Genomic DNA, 25,568 nt, shown 5'->3' on the forward strand with positions numbered 1-25,568 from the left:
CTCATGTCTCATTTAGAAGGCTGTTTTATGTTCAAATAGAACTGCGGTTCTCTGAACATATGCCATTAAGGCATAAAATTATGACCACTGACAAGAATAACACTAATCTCTTCAACATGGCATCTAACAGCGGGTGAAATATATTAGTTAAACATTTGTTCTTAAAATTGACGTCTTAGAAGAAAGGATAACAGAAAAGCATAAGACTCTCAGCAGGCTTGACATATAATGAATTGTGATGGCTTGACATGTGGATCAGATTATCTTCAAAACTGGAGGTTTTTTTTTTTTGTGTGTGTTTCTGGCCAGTATGTATCAAAATCTGTCCAAAGAAAGAACAGAGATAAACTGGGGACACAGAAATGGGCAACTAAGACTCGTGGAGAACAAATGCTATTCTTTTGGCCTGTTCCTACAAATAATCTCCTGTAGCTGCAGTTCAGGAGTTCATCATGCGTGATAACAGAGATAGTTTTGGTCTTGTTCACTTTGCCTACTGGTTTCTGCTTATTTGCATGAAAAACAACCACATGAAGCCACCATTGTTACTACTTTGTAAGTTTTTTATAGATCAACAGAGGCAACAGTGTGCAGTGTAAGGGTGTGCACTTGCACATAGCTCCCCAGGAACACGGTTCACACTGGATGAAGCGTAATAGAGACTTGAAACGGTGGTCCGAAGGAGTTGAGTTTGATTTAGATCTTTTTTGTCTAAGCATCCGGAAAGGAAGACATACAGACATGCCAAGCTGCAGTTTGTGGAGATTTGTACGCAGAAGTCTTAATTTTTTGGAGATGCTTATGAATCTCAGCTTGCTTAAAGTTAGATTATTATAACATCCAGCATCCTCTCAATAAGAAAAAAAATAAATAAAAATTATGGAGTGCTGAGATGAGGGGAGGAAATCTATACCACCCTCAACATTTATTAGTACTCCCAGTAAAGATGTGCTATAAAGTCTTAAAGGGGCAGGAGTATTATGTATTTCCCAGGCACACAGTGCCATTTTATTGCATAATCAAGTAACTATGTTGTTACAAAAAAGATGTACATATCAAAAATGACGAAAAACAAATTTGTGTATCGCAGGCATTTCTGACACCATTAAATTGGCCTTTGTCTCTTTAAGAGTCTCTTACTGTTTCCACTAATCCATCTTTAGCACATCATTACAGCAATCCTTCTCCAAGTGTTGGGTCACCTCCAAATGGTTCCCACAGGAGATTCAAGGATTCCTCAAACATGCATGAAAACGTCAAAGCCACACTCCAGTGTGTTTTTGATGAAAGGAATAACATTATAACTTGAAGTAAAGCACCAACAAAGTATATTTTGCATAATTGTGTTTTTTGAGTGAAAGCTGAGCAGGTTATAGTGACAGACTGATGCTCCTTCAGATCACCAACAGAGATATTAATGCTGGGTTTCCAAGGAGAATCAATGAAACCAGCAGGTTAAAAAGTGAAATGTGTAAAATATGTCCACTGAATAACTCTAACCCTAGTACTCAACAGGTTTTCAACATAGTCGACATGTCACAAACAGGAAATATGTACATAATATTTTTCTTATTGAAGCATTTGTAGTCTTGAAGACAAGAGAGAACATCTCAAAGTAAGGCCTCATTCTCATCACAGCAGGTGATTGTTCTCAGACAGACTGTGATAGTCCTTCATCTTCTCTCAGACCTAAAACAAGATGGAAACAAGTCAGTCAAACAAAACTAAGAAGTTTAGGTTACATTCTTGTGTGGAAAAGTTAAAATGTAATTTTAAATAAAGAAGGTAAACTTTATTATACCAGAATGTAAGAGAATTTGGACTTTGAAAATGATTTAAATCATTAAATCAAAACCTTTTCAAATGCAAAAACATTTCAACACAGAGTACCAATATATTTTTAAATCAGTAAAATTAAAAAATAATAATAATTTCAGTTACATTTAAAAGTCTTAAGTTAAATCTAGTAAATCTTGAATTTCTCTCCATCAGCAGCAGATCAAATAACCATCCACTCTGTTCAAAAGCTCCAGTCGTATAAAACCAACCAGCTGCATTTATTCTTCCTCCTTTTTTGAAAGAGGATGTCAGAACGTCTTCTGCTTGTGTGGCTCGTTTAATGTCAAGACGTTTACAGTTCTTCCTTAAACTGCTTGCTCAAAGGTAGCCAGAGTGTTCATGCAATTTGCAGAGCTAGTTTCTAAGATTAAATAATTATATTTAGCTTAGCTTATCTTTGCACCTGAAAAATATATGTGCAAAAATAAAGCAAGACTGTCAGACGTATCAGTATTTTGGTAAAGTCATCTGTTGGGAACCTTATAATAACTTGCACCTTGTCTTAGTTTACATGGAGATGTAAAGTTTCTGCTTTATTTAGTTTCTCCATCCTTTGAGAAACATTGCCAAACTAAGATCAATTGTCTCCCAATTTGAGCTGGAAATAATTTCATTTTGGTCGGGTTGGTTCAGTACACTATGCTCATCTCAGGAGTGCCAACAAAGGCTGCAAGTTGTTCAGAATGCTGATGCTGGGATTCTGACTACACAGTTTAACTTTTCACATGTGGCTCCATTCTCTATGCATCTACACTGGCTATTGTTTGGCATTATTGTTTAAAGTATTTCTGGCTCTAGGGTTTTTCCATTAGTTTGTTGTGAAGCACATTCTGATTTTTATACATTGAAAGGTGCTATACAACCAAAGTTTTACTTCATTAAATAAAACAACAGTTTCTACAGGTTACAAGTGTCCAGGCTGTTGGTTACAGAGACGATAACCATGGAAACGAAATGCTGTACCTCCTCATTTAACAAGATTTAGATATGAAATGAGGATCTTGCCGACCGAACCAAATAAACCAACTTCCTCATTTTATTTCAAATGCTCCTCTTTTTCTCGGAACGTTATACTCAGTTCACATGAAACCAATATGTGTTATGCTAATTGTGAGTTATCAGATGTAGAAATGTGTAGCTCTGCATGAGCTTACACTTCCATCATTTGAACAACACGTAAGTCTATGAGCTATGAAGACACTTATTTTGATATTCTGCAAATTAACTGGACATCCACTAAGTCAGAGCCTCAACAGTATGAAGAGAAGGCATTCTGCATGATAAACTGTAGATATGTGAAATACAGTCACAGAAATCAAAGTGACATTAAGACTGAAATACTAGAGGCTGCTGATGACAGTAAAATAAACCTGAATGATACAAATAGAACCACGTACATTTGCTTTTGTTAAAGGAAAGTTTTATTTTACATGACAAAAATGTGAAGGCAGAAGGAGTCATAACTCTGCACCAGCAGCATTGCTGGCTCAAACAGGAAAGTTAAAGACGCAGCTTAGATTAATACATATTACTGGAAGTACCAGAGAAAGGTCCTATTTTAACATTTCTACCTTTGGAGCCCAGAGACGGGTCGACTGACCTGACGGATTTTAGCTAGCATCCTATAAGCAGTTTTGCATGATTTTCCACTCCTCCTTTCTGGCCTGACGGTCAATGGCCATGTTTACAATTTAAGAAGGGATGCTAATTTGAGCCATCAGAATCGTCAGTTTGGACTCAGGTCTTTTGACCCTCTTTCGGGACTTCAGGGGAGAGGTCGAAACCCTGGTACTCTTAAAAGCATATCTTAATGACGTATTTTTTATTTGTGATCCATATTATGTACTATTCATATAAGGATAAAATAATTGTTAGGAATCAATAATACTTAAAGAAAAGTTACATTGTTATTTTTATTATTATTATTATTATTGCTGGTCTTTAGGGTCACAATGCTTTTCCAGTCAATAATAATTGATCATATTAATTAAAAACTGTTTGAATTGTCTGAAACTGGATTAATGTGTTTCAGATGTTAGCTGGTAAACAAATACTAATTTGTGTCATTTTGTAATTTTTAACAAAATTAAGTGTTGCTGTTTCTCAAGGGTCCATTTTCAGACCATTTCATTCTGAATCAAAATGATCTTCTTGCCTGTAAATCATGTAGATGTAATCCAGCTGATTGCAGCTCTGGATTACAGAGTGCTGCAACATCTCCCATAATGTTATGCTATATTTTTAGATTTAAAGAAAGCCTTCGACTCACACTATGTTCACTAACTTGAACTTTTCCACACATTCTCTAAATTGGTATGACTTGTGTTATATATATAGTAGGTGGAGGAAAATCTCCCTGCCAAAATGTTCTACTGTTGTTCTTCAAGCTTTGTTTCTCCTTACAACATCATTTGCTCTATTCATTAATACACAACAACATTTATTTCGAGCTGTTTGTACCCATGTGTGTGTAAACATGACATTACCATTTTCTACGTGTTTCTTTAATACAATTCTTTTTAAAGATTAGATTTTTTTTATTATTGTTTTAATGATATTGATATTTTCTACAAAGCACTTGGGTTTGTTTTCAGTCTGAATGCTGCTAGCTAAAGAATGTTGCTTTGAATGGGTCCAAAATCAATCATCCTACCTTGTTTGCAGCATCGCTGTTATATAAGATTCTTTTATTTAAAACAAAAATAAAACATATTTGTTTTCAGTAAAGTTAACTATCTTAAAGGTAATAAGTTTTGGATCTTTATCACTTAAAGCTTGTGTGGTTTTGTTGCTGCTCACTAGCGGAAACATTTGTAGCAATTATACATCTGCTCTGCTTTCTTAGACCAATAATTAAACAGGTTAACAAGTTTCTCTAATAAGTTATTTGTTGTGAGTTTGTGTCTGTGTGTGACTGCATGTTATGTGTCTCTTTGGTTCTGGTTCTGCCATGAACTGGTGACTTGACCAGTATGGATCTGTCTAGATGGCTAGTTCAGCGTTGTGTTCAGGATTGTTTTCAATGTTATTCTCTGAACATTTAACAACTAGTATCATTTAATAATCAGAAACATGATATTCTTTTTCTGCAAAATTGACTTCAGATAGAGAAAAAAAAAGAAACATCACATTTGTCATATGTGATGAAGTATTCTGATTATGATAAAAACTTTCCCTTTATTTGTTGTTGTCTTTATATCATCATCATCATCTTTAACATGAATTATTTTATGGTTATGAGTGACTGCTAATCGAGACTAAAAGTATCATTCTTGTTTTTTTCCCAGGAGTTTACATATTCCCACCTCAGATTCTGTAAACTTTCTCATCTAAATTTCTCTCCAGGGGTCATTGACTTCATTTTATATTTAACTTCACATTTGCATTAAAAAAATGTGTGACTGTTACAACTGTTTCTTTAAAACCTCAGTTGTATGTGTCCAATTTGAACAATGAAATGTGAATTCAAAGATCTTTGCTTTTTATTTACATTTCTTCTCTTTTCAAGCAGAAAAAGCTAAATTTACAGCATTGCAAACATTTTTTTCTGAATAACATTTAGTTGCTTGGATGATTTAGCTAAATAAAACATTACAAATTACTATAAATAATAACACTTGCAAAGACAGAAAACAGGATGAAGGAAATATAAAAATCCTCCTTCTCAGAATGAATTTAGCATCTTTACCTTGTGACTCATAATTCCTGAACCTCCATTACTCTGTTAGCAACATTTGCTTCTTCTTTGTCCTGTAGAGATCAAGCATAAAAGAAAAAATATTATTGCTCTTCAGGAAATGTACTACTTATTTTTAATGGGTTTGGAAAGTATTTTAATTCTTGATTTTTAGGAGACATGTTTAAAACCTGCTTCAAGGTTGGCATTTTCTGAAAGTACTTGTAGTTTGACAAACAAGCCTCATCACAACACATGCTCTAATTCTAGGTTACCTACAATATTGTGCAACAGGCCTGACTGTCCACACAACAACCAGAAATTTCAGCAGAAAGTAAAAAGATCTTTTTACATGTAAATCTGCCAAGAGTCTGAATATTTTAAGGCTTAACGTCACGTTGAGATTAGTCAGTTTACCTTTTTCAGTCTCTTGGAGAATCTAAACCAGCTGAAAATGAAGAGACAAGATTAATATTAGTGAATAATCAATACAACAGGTGAGCAACCTCAAAGAATGAACTCATAAAAATCTGTCTCTCACCACTCAAAGATGATGATGGCACCACAGAGCATTAAAGACCCCAGGATCTTTATTATAGTGTAGACACCAAGTCCAGAACCTTGATGAAAACAGATGTTCAACATGAAATATTGAATTAAACTAAGATTCAATGTTGTCAGAGTTTATTTAATACTTTAAGTATATTTGTATACATTTCAGTGAACAGGTTAGCTGCAGATTCTATATCTTCCCAATTGATCATTTGGAGTCTGTAAATCTGTCTCACTGACACATAAGAGGCTCAATGTTTGCTGTTTATGAATGAAGTAAAATAAAAGAAAATTTTGCTCTGGAGTAAATCAGTTTACACCAGGTAATATGAAGAAATAATTTCTTGACTCCGTTTTAAAGCTATGATCAAACACTTTTAATACCAGTTATGAATTACCTTTACTGGTAACTAGGATCACAGATGATCTGGTTTGACCCAGATCATTTGCAGCCACACAGTAATACTCTCCTCCTTCAGTGGCATTGAAGCTATAAACTGGCCCCACAGATACATTTATGGCTCCATCTTTGTTGTTCCTGAACCAGGTGAAGCTGGGTGGAGGTTTGGCTCTGCTGAAGCAGCTCAGCTCCACCCAGGTACCTGCTGACACCAAACCTGATGGACTGATGGATGCTGAGGTGTTTCTAGGAGCATCTGAGGAAAATGAGACACACATGAACTTTATTGATCAGAAACAGCTGAACCATGACCTGCTGACAGGATCACTTACATGAAACACTGAGAGTCACTTCTGTCTCTGCTGTCTTGTTTCCTCCTTTCACAGGATATCTGGCAGAACAGCTGATGTTGTATCCATCATGTGTGTCTGACAGAGTGATGTTCTCCTGGATTTTAGTTGTAAAGGTTCCATCTGTGTTTTTCTCTGTTTGATTGAGAGAGTCTTGTTGGAGATTCCAGGTGAGTTCAGGAGGTGATTGTGGACACGGAGTGAAAGCTGAGCAGGTTACAGTGACAGACTGATGCTCCTTCAGATTTGTTAGATCAATAGCAATGTTTGGTTTCCAGGCAGAATCTGAAATTCCACATTAGAGACATTATTATTTTTTAGGTTTACAATGAAATAAATATTCTATGCATTTAAGCAGAAGTGAACATACTCTGGTACTAAACAACTTTTCCCCCCCTTTTACATTCATTTATATTTCAACTAATTCAAGATGTGATTAAAATGCTGACTTTGGGATTTGATTAATATTCCACAAAGGTAAAGCATTAACTCAAGATTGACTATGGGTTACTTATCTAAAGCATTTTTTTATGTTCATGCCTTCCTAAAACAATCAATGATAAATAGTGTGATGGTCTCTCAGAAGGGCTAAAAATCCTTTTCATCTTCATTTTCTACTACTACTAAAACTGAGCCAATAAACATTGCAGCTAATAAAAAGTGCATCTCTGACTTAATTAAATGATGAGTTTTGCTTTGTCTTGGGTTTTGTTTTGTTTTTGTCTTTATCTTTAGATGATTTCATTTAACACAAAAAAACCAGCATCAGCTGAAGATTATTGTATTCATATATTCTGTCATAAGTTGCGGTGTAGATGGTGAGGTAGAACGCTTGGAGACCCAGGTAGAGGTGAATAATGAATATTTAACATGATTCAATGTTAAATAATCCAGAATTGCACACAGTGCAAATGTCTAGCAGCACTGCTGAGCAGAAGCTGAGGCTCAACACAGGTAGCAATAGAGAACACGAATGGACTAACCTGACACACAGCAGAACAGACGCCAAATGAGATGAGGATCCAACAAAGACACAGAGACACAGGTGACACTAAACACACAGGAGGTAATCAGGGAACGAGACACACCTGGGAACTAATTAAAAGGCGACAGGACAACACGGAGACACAGAGACACGGGGAACTCGAAATAAACATACAGAAAAACACAGATGACGACATATTCACAGAGTCTCTTACTTATTTATTTTATGTCTGTATAATGGAGTGGTTGTGTTGAAAAATGATTTTTTTTTCTAGGAATAATAATACTGACAATAAAGAAGAAGTTGAAAGTGTTTTTCTTCTAGCATTTTTTCCAACAGCATTTTAATCTTGTGTAAGAATGAGTTAAAGCTCAGCAGATGTACCTTTTTTTCTCAGAAACAAACAATAAAAAATGGTTCCCAGTGTTTGAGCATTAAAGAAAAAAGAAAATCCATAAAACTTTATTTTTTAATAGCTTTGCATTCTACTGCAGACAACAGATGATCAGAAAACATACATGTGAAAAGCCAAATGCTTATAATGGGATTTCTGATATTTGAAATTAATGGAGTGATGAAGATAAAATTCTTACCTTTAACTTTTATTTGAATGGGATCCCGTTCAGCTGTTGCCTTAAATTTCCCGTTCTCGATTCTGAAATAGTATTCACCTTGATGGCTGGTGTTTAAATCAGAAAATAGAGTTGTGCAGTCATTTTTCTTTAGGATTCCAGTTATGTTCATTGGATAGGCATTGACTGATTTGCTGCTGTCAAAAACTAGATTATTTACATTTTTATACCAAATTCCAGTGATTTCAATACTATTGTCAAAACTAGCCTCCCCTCTGATTGCTTCAAATGTACAGGGGATATACAAACAGGATCCACTTAGTGTTTCCATCTTCTTTGAGGCATTAATGCGAAGGTGTGTTGTGACCACAACACCTGTAAAAGCAGAACAACAAAAAAAATGATGTGGATAAAAATCTGGGAAAGAAAAAACTTTCTACAAACTTCAGTTTAGCTGCTGGAAGTTACATGTGGAGCCTTTAAACATTATCAGGATCAAATATTTCAGACTATTAAACGATTCATGTGATGTCTCCTAACAAGAGGAAGAAAGCAAAAATCTCACCTGGAAGAAAGAAAACACCCAGTAACATGTTGACTGTCAGCACGTTCTCACACAGAGCCGCCATCAGAGCCTGACGGTCCTTCTTCACCTGTTTGTGCTTTTAAGGTATATATTAAGCACAGGACCCTGTTAAGAATAAAATGTTACTTTTAGAAGTCATGAAGCTAAGCCGACGATTACCAATAAAATTATTCAACGTACAACTACATCAATTCATAAGCAATAAGAAAATAAAAATGTATCACGTAAATGTAATATACTTACCAAATTAATCCAAATTTAAAGCAAAATTAAATTTAAACCTGGCAACGTGACCCTGTCAGTTCTTCAGCAGGAGGTCTAGACGCTTCTAAAAAGGAAGCATTATTTTTAAGCTTCACACGTACTGGTCCTTCCTCCTTCTTTAAAAGAGGATGCTTCGATGATGAAGGCCTCCTCTGTTTGCAATACTGAAGAACACGTTCAACCCATAAACATACTGTATGAGCATATGTTTATGACATATTTTATGTTCACACAGTTATTGTGTTGGGGATGCTTATTGATTCACAGCAGTGCATTTCACATAAAATCTGCATAATTAATAATGCAATACTGATCACCGGGTGTTAAAAATATTCCACCCACTAGGTGTCACAATGTGGAGAGAATGTGGAGAACCATTTGTCAAATTGTATTTGCATGCATGTCTTCAGTCACCTTCCTTCATCATATTATCTGTAGATCAGTGAAAGAACAGGAACATGACCTTCCTCTGACACACAGCTGTTTGTCATGTGTCAGTGTGACAAATGCACCTAAGTACTTAAAATGTACTTAGGTTAAAGGTTATTTATTTCTAAAATTGCTGGATAGAGATTTTGCATGTTCCTTTAATCAAAGATTCAATTATTTCAAGCTTTTTCACACTTCTTCTCCAGGACATGCTGTAGCATGCAATGTGGAGGACGCTGTAAATACAACAGTAATCAAAACCACCCAACTGTAACTCTGAGTTCATGACCGTCAATGAACACTTCCAAATAATCAAGGGAGCAGGATGAGTCTCATAAATGCTTGGTTTATTTCATTCCTGCTTGGAAATCAATGAGGTAGGCAGAGACACGATACATGCAAATACACCCCAACACACAAAAGCATGTCTGTGCCAGCCTGTCACAAAAAAAAAAATAAAATAAATACTGTACAAACCGCAGTGATTGGCTCTGGAACCATCCTAACCCACATTTGCATCCAAAACAGGTAGATAGACACGCAAAAGAGTGCTTGCATGAGATTGGAAAGCAAGGCAAAGTCACTGCTGACCAGAATGAAAAGGAAAGTGTCACTTTCAGTGCATCATACAGCAGTAAATGCAAATCAACTCTGGTGATACAAATGGGAAAAACACATTTTCCTGGAAGTCAGCCTGCAGTCAATGGGACCGGGATGGGATATGTGATGATGTGCAGTTTGAAGGAGTTGAGAGGCACATTGTGGACGGACACTGTCAAGAACAGCTAAGATAAATATTAAAAGCCAAAACAAGCTTGAATGAAAATGAGGAATAGCTCATAGTAAATAATCCGTCAATCCATACGTCACCTACAAAGTTGATATGTGAAAGACAAGAACAGTGCACACGGGTAGGATCATCAGCACAGCACATAAGCAGCAGATCGCAGGGTAACGTACTCAAGTCTGATCCAGCGTGCCATGACCGCACACGCCCAGATTACTCATCAGATCAGCGTCTCTGCTCATGGCAACCTCTAGGGGGCGGAAGACTCACACAGTGTGTCTGGGGAATTCAGTTTCAAGGTTCTCCATCCTAAAGTGTTTTAATTTAATGCTGCTTCACGACAGAATACTATGAAACCAGCTAAGCCGTTAGAGTTGAAACATAGCTCAGATTCTGTGTTTTTGTTAAATAAAATTCTTGCTTTGCTCCCTAAACTACAACACTGCCCAGATCACAGTGCAACACGGCTGTGCAGCGATCTTAAAGAATATTCTAAGAACAAAGACATACAGAAAATGTATATAACTTTCATGAGGGGAAGGCTTTTAATGTACTAGCATTGATCATTGTTGGTAGGATTCGAACCTTCGCAGGGAGACCCTGATATACAGTACAGACCAAAAGTTTGAACACATCTGTGTGTCCAAACTTTTGGTCTGTACTCAACACAGACCAAAAGTTTGGACACACAGTTGTGTCCAAACTTTTGGTCTGTACTGTATTTCAAATCTATCGCCTTAACCTCTCGACCTCAATAAACCACGTATTTGCAGGGTTGAGACACCAGGTGAAATTTCAGGAACCATTTTACAATTTGCTCTCTCTCTAAAAAACGATCTCTTACATATTCTATGAACTCTTCACATACTCGCACTGATCATTGTTGGCAGGATTTGAACCTGCACTGTGAGACACCAATGGATTTCTAGTTCATCCGTTTTTCAGTGACTGATATAAGGATAGATTTCAGGAGCCTTTTTACTACATTCACGGCCCTAATTACTCCACTCATATCTGATAAATTCATCCTAATTTATCTGTTTGTTTATGCCTGTAGGATTTCCATGTTTAGCTTTAGAGTTCGTTTTGGTTTGCTGACTTGAAAAATGTTTTAAATCCTCTCATCTGGCTCCCTTACGATCAGTTTTCACGAGAAATAAATAGACCTCACATCCTCTCCAGTTCTACAAAGTTGGACACCAGATAGTCAAAACTCATGGCAAATTAAAAAAAAAGCTGAACTTACTAAAATAAACCACTTTATTACCGTAAGTCACATTGACACATCACAAGCAGCTGTGTGTCAGACGGAAGGTCATGTTCCTGTTTTTCACTGATCTACAGATAATATAATGAAGGAAGGTGACTGAAGACATGCATGCAAATACAATTTGACAAATGATTTCAAAGCATAACAACTTGGATGGAAATGTTTTAAATTGATTTGAATAATTATCTGAGCTTGATGCTAACTAGAATCAATTGGGATGTGTGTCTGATTGACTTGAAATGACTTTTGGACATTTGTCCTGAACGGTCATTATGTAAATAAACGGAATGGAATTAAGCTGAATTAACATTGTAACTAGTGATTAAAATTAAAGTGATTCTCTCCACATTGTGACACCTAGTGAGTGGAATATTTTTAACACCCGGTGATCAGTACTGCATTATGAACTATGCAGATTTTATGTGAGATGCACTGCTGTGAATCAATAAGCATCCCCAACACAATAACTGTGTCAACATAAAATATGTCATAAACATATGCTCATACAGTATGTTTATGGGTTGAACGTGTTCTTCAGTATTGCAAACAGAGGAGGCCTTCATCATCGAGCATCCTCTTTTAAGAAGGAGGAAGGACCAGTACGCGTGAAGCTTAAAATAATGCTTCCTTATTAAAAGCGTCTAGACCTCCTGCTGAAGAACTGACAGGGTCACGTTGCCAGGTTTAAATTTAAATATTGCTTTAAATATTGGATTAATTTGGTAAGTATATTACATTTACATGACACATATTTATTTTCTTATCGCTTATGAATTGATGTAGTTGTACGTTGAATAATTTTATTGGAATCGTTGGCTTAGCTTCATGACTTCTAAAAGTAACATTTTATTCTCATATACATACTGTATCTGCATTTTCTGAATCTTTGCAAGGACTGCTCTAAGTTGCTTTTTATATTAACAGCATGTTATATTTTATTTTATTTTTTATTTTGTCTACAACTACTACCTCAGTGGTGGTTGTTGTTGTGTCTTGTCTCTATGCTGCTGTAACCTGCGAAGTAATTCCCCTGCTGGGATGAATAAAGTACTTCTATTCTATTCTATTCTATTCTATTAACAGGGTCCTGTGCTTAATATATACCTTAAAAGCACAAACAGGTGAAGAAGGACCGTCAGGCTCTGATGGCGGCTCTTGTGTGAGAACGTGCTGACAGTCAACATGTTACTGGGTGTTTTCTTTCTTCCAGGTGAGATTTTTGCTTTCTTCCTCTTGTTAGGAGACATCACATGAATCGTTTAATAGTCTGAAATATTTGATCCTGATAATGTTTAAAGGCTCCACATGTAACTTCCAGCAGCTAAACTGAAGTTTGTAGAAAGTTTTTTCTTTCTCAGATTTTTATTCACATCATTTTTTTTGTTGTTCTGCTTTTACAGGTGTTGTGGTCACAACAAACCTTCGCATTAATGCCTCAAAGGAGATGGAAACACTAAGCGGATCCTGTTTGCATATCCCCTGTACATTTGAAGCAATCGAAGGGGACGCTAGTTTTAACAATAGTATTGAAATCATTGGAATTTGGTATAAAAATGATCATAAAAATGTTAATAATCTAGTTTTTGACAGCAGCAAATCAGTCAATGCCTATCCAATGAACATAACTGGAATCCTAAAGAAAAATGACTGCACAACTCTATTTTCTGATTTAAACACCAGCCATCAAGATAAATACTATTTCAGAATCGAGAACGGGAAATTTAAGGCAACAGCTGATTGTGATCCCATTCAAATAAAAGTTAAAGGTAAGAATTTTATCTTCATCACTCCATTAATTTCAAATATCAGAAATCCCTTTCTAATCATTTGGCTTTTCACATGTATATTTTCTGGTCATCTGCTGTCTGCAGTAGAATGCAAAGCTATTAAAAAATAAAGTTTTAAGGATTTTATTATTTTCTTAAGTGCTCAAACACTGAGAACCTTTTTTATTGTTTGTTTCTGAGATAAAAAAGGTACATCTGCTGAGCTTTAACTCATTCTTACACAAGAATAAAATGCTGTTGGAAAAAATGTTAGACGAAAAAACACTTTCAACTTCTTCTTTATTGTCAGTATTATTATTCCTAGAAAAAAAAATCATTTTTCAACACAACCACTCCATTATACAGACATAAAATAAATAAGCAAAGAGACTCTTTGTGAATATATGAATACAATAATCTTCAGCTGATGCTGTTTTTTTTGTGTTAAATGAAATCATCTAAAGATAAAGACAAAAACAAAACAAAACCTAAGACAAAGCAAAACTCATCACTCATCATGTAATTTGAATCAGAGATGCACTTTTTATTAGCTGCAATGTTTATTGGCTCAGTTTTAGTAGTAGTGGAAAATCAAGATGAAAAGGATTTTTAGCCCTTCTGAGAGACCATCACACTATTTATCATTGATTGTTTTAGGAAGGCGTGAACATAAAATAATGCTTTAGATAAGTAACCCATAGTCAATCTTGAGTTAATGCTTTACCTTTGTGGAATATTAATCAAATCCCAAAGTCAGCATTTTAATCACATCTTGAATTAGTTGAAATATAAATGAATGTAAAAGGAATAAAATAATAATTTGTTGTTTAGTACCAGAGTATGTTCACTTCTGCTTAAATGCATAAAATATTTATTTCATTGTAAACCTAAAAAATAATAATGTCTCTAATGTGGAATTTCAGATTCTGCCTGGAAACCAAACATTGCTATTGATCTAACAAATCTGAAGGAGCATCAGTCTGTCACTGTAACCTGCTCAGCTTTCACTCCGTGTCCACACTCACCTCCTGAACTCACCTGGAATCTCCAACAAGACTCTCTCAGACAAACAGAGAAAAACACAGATGGAACCTTTACAACTAAAATCCAGGAGAACATCACTCTGTCAGACACACATGATGGATACAACATCAGATGTTCTGCCAGATATCCTGTGAAAGGAGGAAACAGGACAGCAGAGACAGAAGTGACTCTCAGTGTTTCATGTAAGTGATCCTGTCAGCAGGTCATGGTTCAGCTGTTTCTGATCAATAAAGTTCATGTGTGTCTCATTTTCCTCAGATGCTCCTAGAAACACCTCAGCATCCATCAGTCCATCAGGTTTGGTGTCAGCAGGTAGCAGGGTGGAGCTGAGCTGCTCCAGCAGAGCCAAACCTCCGATCAGGAGCTTCACCTGGTTCAGGATCAGCGAACATGGAGCCATGAATGTGTCTGTGGGGCAGGATTACAGCTTCAACGCCACGGAGGGAGGAGATTATTACTGTGAGGCTACAAATGATCTGGGAAATCAGAAATCATCAGTGAGGTTTCTTAGGATTAAAGGTAGTTATTTTTAAAACCACTGAACATGAGGAACAATCTCAACATCTGATGCCTAAATGTCGGTGTAAATGTCCCTCTTTTGTTTTATTTAGGCATATTGAATGGACATCTTTTCTGGCTGATAATTGCACTTGCTATTGGGCTGTTGGTGCTCATCTTCCTGGTTATTTATGTGAGGTAAGTATCAGAAATGAGAGAATCAATTATCTCAGTGAAGTAAACCAAATATGTTCTTAGTTTAGAATATGGATATGTCAACAATAATCCAATTTGTCCACATGTACAAAACGTCCAATTACATACCTCCAAAAATTTGATTAGAGGAATGACAATGAGTATCATCTGGACAGAATAAGACAAGCGTGAGCGAAAAGCAACAGAAAGCCAAGAAGTCGGCTACATTTCTGTCAGTATGTTGAAAACATTCCTGCTTCTATGTGCAAATCAATGTTTATGGCAGGTATAATTTTCCTGGGAAAACAGGAGATTATGCATTAGCTGCTTTGGCCTCTTCGAACACTCGCCGCACAACATTCCACAGTTGAAGAAAAAGCATGTTGAAGCTTGTTTAAAATTTGCTGCATGGGATTTGGACAAGCCAGTGAAAAACAGGAGGAACACTCCTACCTACTACTAGTAGAAGTAGTAGTATTAATAAACATATTTAGGAGTCAGTCACACACACAATGTTTGGATGAAGAATGGCAAAAACTGACTAAGTCTACACACTCACTGTGACTGCATACTCCTTTGCAATTGATGATACTTAGTGTTTTACATTAGTGTTGTCTAACCCTAACCCTTCTGAAGAAAATGTAATTCTATAATAATCACTATTATCATTACAGTACATCACACCAAAAGCATCTTGAGGTTTGCAGATGTATCATGATGTGTGATGTCTGAAATTGGAGAGTGCTGCCTGTAATTGATTTAAATGAAGACATATTTCTTTGCACTAAACAGCCTAATTATTAATGGAGAAATGTGCTTTTCTTATGAGCATTCTTGTAAACATCTGACGAAAGCAAAAATGGGGATTACATGCAAGACAATAATTCTAAACACACAGCAAAAAAATGTAAATAAGATAAAAACTCTTAATTGATCCTAAGAACCTTCAAGATTAAAAAAAGAGAGAAGTGAGCCAAAGAACTGAGCAATGTATGCTACTAGTTTCTCTATACAGGAAACATTTTGAAGTAAATTTCACAAAGAAACGCTTCATGACAAATTATTGATTATAATAGAAACATTTAAAGTGAGGAAAATAAAGACATTGTCCATTCCTGCTATAGTTTTAAACTATAGTACTAAATAGATTTACCTTTCAATGACTAAATGCAACAATGACTTTCAAAGACTTATTCTGACAACTCTCCAATGTCTTCCAGATGTTTCAAGTCCAAACAGCCAACTCATCAACAGACTCAGGTGGGTAAATGTTCAGCACTGCAACGTATCTTCAGGAGTAGAGTCTGTGCCAGAATCGGTTTAAGCATGAACTGTTTTCAAGAGTTATTTTCCCACAGACTCCAGCTGGTGAGGAGGCTGCAGTACAAACACTTTCTACTGCAGCAGCTGAAGAACTGCAGTATGGAGAAGTAACTTTCTTCAAGGGGAAACCTGAAGCTTCCTCTACCTCCGTGGAGTACGGCAAACAGGAAGAGACAGTTTATGCACACGTCAAAGTGTCCAAGTCAAGAAAGTGCTCAACACACACCACTGACAGTCCAGATGATATCTATGCTCAAGTGAAGAAAAAGTAACTTTTCATTTAAAATAAAGTTAGCTAAAGACCTCGCTTAAAGCTACTTTGCATCTCTTAGGAACAATGCATATTTATCATGTGCTATATTATGATATTTTTTGTGCTGTTGTTTTGTTGTTTTTATTTTATTTCGGGTTGTGTGACTTTTGCACCTTGCATGGGATTGTGGCACGAAGTAATCATGTTTGTTACTTCAACAAAGTATTTAAAGCCTAGCCTTCTTAATTATTATTAAAAGAATACGTTAGACACACAAAGTGGGGAATTTTATTTTCACTTAATCATTTCACTGCACCATATTTAAGATAGTTAATAGTTAGATGGCGATGTGATGCTCCACTTCTTCTTTCAACCGTCAGACAAACCGTTGCAATAGCTCTATGTTAAACTATGTTCCCCTTTTTCAATTTGTTGAACACATTGCGACCACACACAGCTACTTGGTCTCCTTGGTCTGGGCGTTTGCGTTTTCAACACCTTTTTTTAAAAGGAACTTGGGTTTTTTTGGGGCCGGAACACAGAACAGTTTTCTATCTTGAACTTCTTCCACAGGACACGTCTGAGAGGCCTTCTCGTCAGAGCTGAGGAAGCTGGGGAGGCGTATGTTATTGACATAAAGCTAAACAAGATCATACGTGTGCAACATGAGCATTTTTACTCTAAGAGTAAATTCTTACTTGAGTGAGTTTACTTTTTATTTACAACCATTTTATCACTCAAAATCTCCTCACAAATCTAAATTCTCAAATACATAGAAAAACAAAGTTAAACACTGCGAGGCTAAATGAAACATTGTCACCGGAACAAATAGCTACACGCATCATGTTGGAGAATTGCTGACTGGGTCAAAAGACTTGGCTGAGGAAAAGATGTTTGTCAGTTCAAGCAGATTGAAAACCATTGACATGAGTCAAGTAGAGAAAACATATAATGAGATTGAGTAAACTACTATATTAGGCTTAAGAAGTATTGCTGAAAGAAAAACAAAATTCAAAAGAAGACATTTTGAAAAAAACAAAACAAAACAGCAACAAAAAACCCCGTAAGATATGGTGATCTGTGATCACCTAAAAGTTTAGTAAAAGCAAATTGAGGAAAAAACAAAAGTAGACCTCATGGTGAAAGGAAGAATAATAAAAGTAACGCTCCAGATTATATTTAAACACATCATAGTGACTCACCAACATGTCATAAACTGTCTGCGGAGGTAAATGCAGATTTAGAGAGATCGGGCGAGATAAAAGGTGACTATAACAGCTGCCAACTGGACCTCAACCTGGTGAGCGCTACAGGAGGAGGAAATGAGATTTGTTGTGGCAGTGTCACAAATAATGCATTGCATCAGATCATAACAGTTAACATGACTCAAGGTTGGCTTTCGAATTTAATGCAGAAGTCACTGCGACATGTTAGAAGCTTTGAATTGTTTAGTGAACTACAGCCTCAGGGAGGCAGCAGCATTCAAAACCTGAAAACTGCATGATGGTACAGGAACGTAAAGGGACATCTGCTTCTTCTTCTTCTAGGATTGTTTTGCCATCCTGGGATTTTTATTATAATTATTATTAGTATTAGTAGTAGTAGTAGTAGTACTAGTAGTAGAAGTAGTAGTATTAATAAACATATTTAAAACTTGAGAGACATTTTCATGGCAGAAATTATGTCCTTATTCTTCTTAAACATTTGTATTAATCTTTCTATCCTCATTATTAATGGATTGCATATAACTTCAGTGGCAAATACCACCACCTATTATCCATGCATGTGTAACCTTGTAAGCCTCCACCTACCATATTTGTTTAAATTTTGTATTGTGCAAAAATAAGAATAAGGCGATGTTACGATGACATCAGTGAGGATGATCTCATTCTACCACATTAAGATATCCCCTTCTCTGTTCTTTGAAAAATAAGCAGACATGACAATAACACCATGGTATATACAGCAGTATGTGTTCAGAGAAGCAGAGGATCTTTTAAAGACGAAGCCAGATTAACAACAGTGTTTAAAACAGCTACATGCACGGAGTGTAGCACTTTTCACACTCCTTTCAAAAAATTTGAATAAGCCCAGTCCTGTTCGGGACGGGTGTATTCAAAGTTTCAGACGCTATAGGGAGCGCTGCAGCATTCAATGAGAGAACCCAACATGTCACGCAGAGGGAACCTGACCAAGCATCCATATATGAAGAGAAGGCACTGATTACCATTGTTAAGACCAAGTGTTTTATAAATGCTGCAGCTTTTGATTATGGAAAAAGTAAACGGAAGTGAATAATTCACACTAGTACGACTCGAGAGCAAGTGATCTCACAGTTTGGTACAGCGGATGCAGACGTTCACTCTGCCACTGTTTTCTCACACAATAATTTCCATTCAGCCTGGTTTTTGACCAGACCAGGCCTGAATTTTAGCTAGGGCCACACATCTAAACTCTGCTGTAGGTTACCAATCTGTACCTATTACTGCTACTACAGCCACTAATGGTAGTAATAATAATAATTAACATTAATAATAATACTCACACGATACTTTGCAGAAAAAAGGTGCCTTTTTAAAATAAAAATCTCTCACTTAAAAGAAAGGCACTGAAAAGCTATTCTTGTCCACAGAAGACTTAAACATTTCGACGCCAAGATGCCGTCTCAGCAAGACATTTTGAAAAATCTTTCTAAAAGTCCACGTCATCTTTCACACGGTCAGACGTTGTACAAACCTCTCAAGCAAAACTGTCTGAATTCCCTCAGTAGTTTTCTATGCAGCAATAAAAATCGTATTCTCATCCGCAGCTGATAGATGGAAATGAGCAAAATCGACACCTGTTTTCGCCTGGAGTACAATATAAGTGATCGATAATTGTGAATGTTTTGTTGAAAACATTCATTCCAAAAGCATCTTCTGCTCATTGAACATCTGAATATTTGATTGAGACTTACTCTACTGTTCAACAGTAGTCAAGTAAGTCTGTATTATTAAACACCCCTAATAAGGTAACACTGTGGTAACAGCAAGATGTTAAAAAGGTAGCTTCCTCTTTCTTGAGGGATGTGAAGGGGAGACAAATTAAGACAAGTCGACTTGTTTTGCCAACACACATTCAGAGGTCGGCTATTGGATCTGATTCTAATCAGCTCAAACGAGAGCTAGGGAAACTGAACTATTTCCATTTTAACTGCAGATCTTTGGTAAGTTGGTGCTATGGTTTCCACACAGACATTTTAAGCTGAGATTTTTTATTCTTAAAAAGAAGACAAGTCTTTTGGGAATATTTAAAAATTAATTAAGTAAATCTGGACAAGTAGGAAGGTAGGCTGAAGGTTTTACTGAAGGTTTTAAAATGCCTTAGGATTTGTTTTTTTTTGTTTTTTTTTATTGAAGGACGACTGTGAGACGAATGGCAGCTCTTCCTGGGAACGTGCTGACCGTCAGCAGTGTTACTGAGTGTCTTCTTTCTTCCAGGTACGATGTTTGTTCCCTTCCTCCCATTTAGAGACATCGCATGAATCACATCTCCACGTGTTAACCTGCTGCAGCTCAACTGGAGTTTAGGGATAATGAAGTTTCTGCTGACAAATGACTTTCGTTGACATTATGTCCATCATTTGTTTGTTTTTTTTTTTGTTTTTTTTCCAGGTGCTTTGCCTCGTTACTGTGATAAAAAATCAGCGGGCTTGCAATATCACTGCACCAAACAACATTGAAGCTCTGAGTGGATCTTGTTTGGCGATCCCATGTAGTTTTACTACAAATAATTCAAATTTTAATAGGACCATTAGTATCTATGGAGTTTGGATGAAACATACTTTAGACTTTGAGTCTAATAAAAAGAATGTTATTTTCAACAGCAGTGAGTCAGTAAACAATTATTCATTGGAATTAAGTGGAAACCTTGCAGATAAAAACTGCACCACTCTGTTTACTGAAATAAACTTAAGTTATGCAGACACATACTTCTTCAGGATTGAGAACGGACAATTCAAAGCAACAGCCTGCGCTCATCCTCTCAATATATCAGTTACAGGTAAGATAACTTTCTTTTAAATATTTTACTCTATTTTCTGAATCCTAATTGTGGTGATTTAGCATTATCAGTCAGATATGGCAATTCATCACGACATCATAAATTTAAAGAAGTTAAGCATGAGATGAAGAGGATTAATTATTTTTAAACATCCATTTATTGCTTCAGCAGAGTTGCGTAGTGGCTTCATTTCCTGATCTGCTCAGGAAAGTTGCTGAGGCAAACAGTCAAAAAGCTGACATGAGCTATATAGTATGAAATAACTTTAAGATCAAGTTCCAGGTCTGACCAACTCATATTGTCTGCTAATCTAGTAAAGTATAATATCATAAAGTAACTAAGTTACATTAAAAGTAACTTTTTTAGTTACTTTCAGCAGCTGCTAACAACAACGCTCTGCCTCCTGTGAAAATTACATTGAGCTTTGCCAATACTTAATTATAAGCTATTTTATAATGGTAACATCAACAATGTGTCTCCACTTATAAGGTTGAACTGAAGAGGAGATTGTTTAATGGTTACAACAGTGCAAAAAAAAAAAAAAAAAACGTGAGTAAGTTGTGTGGTCCACTGTTGTCTGGAAAACTCTAAGAAGGATTTTAAAGCCCCCATATTTCCCCCCAGCCTCCAGGTTCTGCGTTACGGTCCTGCGTTTGGTGTTATAGCGCAGCGCACAGAGCTCCTCCTGCAGCTCCACAACTAAGATGACTGCACAAATTTGTGACACTTATCTTATTATTAATAATTATAATGGCGTTAAGTTGCCATTGTAATTATTGGCAACTACGGACACGTTTATTCGTGGCTGTTTTCACGTTTATTGCGCTGTTCAAGTTAGTCTCGATGTTTGCAGTTTTCTGGAGCGCAACGCGAAGTTCGACGTCATTCAGAGGTCATATATTTACTTGACATTAACAAAGACACAGCGGGGCGGGTCATCCGGGAAATGATGGACAGGGAGAGCCTGACTAAAACTACCTTAATGACGGACAAATTCTGGGATTTATTATGAGTCTCTGCTTATTTCCAAGTCCAAATGAGTAACTTCACGTTCAAAAACGAGACCAAAAAGGCGCAAACCGCCACTCATTAAATTTGCAAGCGACTTAAAAAAAAAAACTAAAAAAAAAAGAAACCCACAGCCGCTTATAATAATCGGACTTCACGACAGAAACTCAAAATAGTTCCAGTTTTTCCACCAACAAAATGCGCACCTCCCTCCATTGTTTACATTTCTGTCGCATTCAGACGTCGGTCACTCGACAAGACGCGTAAAGGAAATACGATTAAATAACGAAAGAAGATAGTAACGCGTTAGATTACTCGTTACTGACAAAAGTGGTCCGACTGACATCACTGGTTATAGTCCATAAATGATATGGTAAGTGATAAAAAGTCACGTTTAACATCATACATCAGTGCAAATATTGTAAAAATTAATTACAAACACTTCATAATGGGCACCACAACATCTGCAATTTTGATTGCAAAAAAAAAACAAAACAAAAAAAAAACACACACACTAAAACAATCCCAAAATCCTGGAGGAACTAGATATTTCGTAATATTTTAACAGTTTAATTGGTTTTATCAATACATTCTAGAACAACCGGCCCTTTATGAGCTTTAGGATTTTTATATGACTTCGACACCCCTGGTCTAGTGTATTTGCAAAGAACCTGTGTGTAAAATTTGACCACAGCTCATACAAAAGCAACATTAGATTAGAAAGATTATGAAGCAGTTAACAAAGAAATATGTGTAAATATACTTAATGTTTAATACTATATTTACAATAGTATTAAACAGCAGTAAATATACTTTACTGATGTTCTTTTGTTTTGTTTGCTTTTGTTTGCATATAACTTTGTTTATTCTTTAATTACACTATGTTCAATAAGATCAAAGTACTACTATCACTATGTAGGCTTTTCTTTGTGGTGTTATGTATTTGTAACTCTAATTTATATAGGAATAAGAGCTCTTGGGAGCCTCCTTGTGGGCTGATAAATCTATGCAGCAGATCATATTTGCATCCACTTACTGCCGAACTCTTCTCATCAGTTCTGTTACCCCGCAACCTTGGAGGGCTGAGGGTAATGTATGTGATGGTCTTCCCTCAACGTGTGGTGCTGTGGTATAGAAAAGATGAGGCACACACGTTAAGCTTTCGCCAGCATAACAGGAAGATTTATTCTTCTTATGTAATGAACATATTTTCAAATATTTGTTTTTTTTAACAATTCAAATAACAGTGCATGAATTTGCTTTTCGATATTTTAATAGCCTTCACGACCTATTCTGCATAGGTAAAACACACTTTAATGTCCAAGCATCTTATCTTACAACAGTTATCTGCCAGATAAATAGATACCAAACTGAAAAGAAACAAATGCATCAAACCAGTTCAATATGAAATTGGTAGTACTTTAGCCGTTTCTCAGCTAGCTTAATACATAGAAACCAAAGTCCGCTAGCATTAGCATACCCCAACCTCCAGAACTGTGTCCCGTTTTCCACACAATACTCAACACAAACTGGACAAAATGACTCATTAGTCAACAACCGATTCAATGAGCTCTTTAACTCCCGAAGGTCATCAATATATATGTATAAAAATACATTTTACCAACCTGTGGTATAGAAAAGATGAGGCACACACGTTAAGCTTTCGCCAGCATAACAGGAAGATTTATTCTTCTTGTGTGCTCAGTCCTTTCTATACCACCAACGCGACAGCGTCCCTAGCGGCCGCGCGGGGAATTGCACGGACGAAATTAAACAAAACTATCCAACTTATTACAAAAATTAAAAATACAAAATGAAAAATAATGTTGGGGTGCCTATTTTTCTACTTCTTGGTTTTTATTCACTAATAACTTGTTTTTCCACCCCCTCTACAGTTCTTTTTTCTTTTTCTTTTTTTTTCATCATTGCATGTATTGTTTTTCCCAGATTCTCCTTGGAGTCCCAGCATTAATCTTCCCTCTGACCTGAGGGAGCATCAGTCTGTCACTGTAACCTGCTCAGCTTTCACTCCCTGTCCACAATCACCTCCTGAACTCACCTGGAATCTCCAACAAGACTCTCTCAGACAAATAGAGAAAAACACAGATGGAACCTTTATAACTAAAATCCAGAAGAACATCACTCTGTCAAACACACATGATGGATACAACATCAGATGTTCTGCCAGATATCCTGTGATTGGAGGAAACAAAACAGAAGTGAAAGCCTTAATGCTTAATGTTTCATGTAAGTGATCCTGTCAGCAGGTCATGGTTCAGTTGTTTCTGATCAGTAAAGTTCATGTGTGTCTCATTTTCCTCAGATGCTCCTAAAGACACCTCAGCATCCATCAGTCCATCAGGTTTGGTGTCAGCAGGTAGCTGGGTGGAGCTGAGCTGCTTCAGCAGAGCCAAATCCTCCACCCAGCTTCACCTGGTTCAGGAACAGCGAACATGGAGCCATTAATGTGTCTGTGGGGCAGGTTTACAAACTTCAGAAGACCAACATGTCAAATATAGAAAGTCATTTTTGTGTGGCTGCAAATGTTCTTGGTAATCAGACATCATGGAGTGACTTGAAAAATAAAGGTAACATCTGTGTTTCATTTATAATTATTTCTGCTTCTCCATATCACTGTAACCTTTATAAAAATTGATGTTTTATATTTCACAGTACAGCTTCCTTTGTCCTATACTTCTTTACTTTATTTGTTATCTGTTTATTATTGTGTTTCTTTCCAAGAAACAGGGATGCGGACAGTCCTTGGCTCAGTTATTTTGCTGTTCATTTTCGCTGCGCTCATCTGCTTGGTTCCCTCAGTTTTGTGAGTATAAACAAGCGGCTTCCTCAGGTGTAGTTGTAGGTGCCCAGCCTGTGGTGCCCTGGGCATAGTTCTCCACCACATTTACATGTACAGTAGTTCAGATGCAAGGACACGTGTCAGTAAAACAAAAAAAAAAAGTCAAGCTGTCAAAATAAATAAATAACATCAGGATTATTCTGATACCACTCCAATATTTTTCCAGTTTCTTCAAGTCCAAACATCAAACTCCCCAACAGCCTCAGGTCAGGGATTCAACCTGTACGTTAAATTTGACACCATCAGCACAAAGTGAAATATTAATGTACTTTTTTTTCCCCCCCCATAGGCTGAACCAGATGAGGACGTTATAGTTCAAATGCTTCCTGATAAAACTGAAGACCAAACTTATGAGGACATGAACGGTTTCCAGAGACAACCAGAAGTTTTCCATGAATCTAAGAAGGACAGAGGACTGGAGGAGGCAGTTTACTCCCGGGTCCAAAAGTTCAGGGCAAGAAACTGCTCAGTGCAGAGGGCTAACAGTTCGGAGGATACTTACATTGAAATGAAACACCAATAACTGCTGTTGTGCGATCACAGAAATATAGTTTTTGTTTTTACATTATGTCAGATCATTATGATTCTCTTTCCCTGTTGTACTTGGTTTCATCACAGTTTTATCATTTTATTGTAATAGAGCAGTTGCATTTTGGCTTTTTGGTGGCTTTCTTCTGGGTGACAAACTTTGATAGACTTCACATCATGTCTGCCATAACTCTTATGTTTTTTTTGTTTTTTTTTTAAGAAACTGACTTTTAATCTATTAGATAATTTATATTTCTGATACCACAAGAACACAAAAACTCCACTGATATTCTGGTGAAAATTCATTTTTTTTCCTGCCTTTAACGTTCAAAAGCCAAAAGA

General features: G+C 36.4%; 3 protein-coding genes and 2 long non-coding RNA genes across 5 annotated transcripts in view; 3 read left to right on the forward strand and 2 right to left on the reverse strand.

The window, feature by feature from the left end:
- Positions 1–25,568, forward strand: part of LOC116711537 (myelin-associated glycoprotein-like) — a 74,405-nt gene that overhangs the window by 8,137 nt on the left and 40,700 nt on the right. The gene's annotated exons all lie outside the window — the stretch shown is intronic.
- Positions 87–9,503, reverse strand: LOC116711555 (sialic acid-binding Ig-like lectin 14). The gene is made up of 8 exons (XM_032550891.1): positions 9,204–9,503; positions 8,940–9,065; positions 8,396–8,749; positions 6,800–7,102; positions 6,466–6,723; positions 6,057–6,135; positions 5,933–5,963; positions 87–1,689 (listed from the first exon to the last, which is right to left on the reverse strand). The coding sequence occupies exons 2-8, from the start codon at positions 9,001–9,003 to the stop codon at positions 1,684–1,686; spliced, it is 1,095 nt and encodes a 364-aa protein (XP_032406782.1). The 5' UTR covers positions 9,004–9,065; positions 9,204–9,503; the 3' UTR covers positions 87–1,683.
- LOC116711548 (B-cell receptor CD22-like) lies at positions 12,849–17,063 on the forward strand. The gene is made up of 7 exons (XM_032550884.1): positions 12,849–12,920; positions 13,111–13,476; positions 14,400–14,702; positions 14,779–15,039; positions 15,132–15,216; positions 16,434–16,473; positions 16,572–17,063. The coding sequence occupies exons 1-7, from the start codon at positions 12,893–12,895 to the stop codon at positions 16,806–16,808; spliced, it is 1,320 nt and encodes a 439-aa protein (XP_032406775.1). The 5' UTR covers positions 12,849–12,892; the 3' UTR covers positions 16,809–17,063.
- Positions 13,624–23,966, reverse strand: LOC116711580 (uncharacterized). The gene is made up of 2 exons (XR_004337273.1): positions 23,853–23,966; positions 13,624–14,469 (listed from the first exon to the last, which is right to left on the reverse strand). It is a non-coding gene; the product is annotated as an uncharacterized LOC116711580 (long non-coding RNA).
- LOC116711581 (uncharacterized) lies at positions 19,894–20,821 on the forward strand. Its single transcript, XR_004337274.1, has 3 exons — positions 19,894–19,994; positions 20,188–20,268; positions 20,443–20,821. It is a non-coding gene; the product is annotated as an uncharacterized LOC116711581 (long non-coding RNA).

Source organism: Xiphophorus hellerii, chromosome 21 (genome assembly GCF_003331165.1).
Source record: "Xiphophorus hellerii strain 12219 chromosome 21, Xiphophorus_hellerii-4.1, whole genome shotgun sequence".
Taxonomy (NCBI): Eukaryota; Metazoa; Chordata; class Actinopteri; order Cyprinodontiformes; family Poeciliidae; genus Xiphophorus; species Xiphophorus hellerii.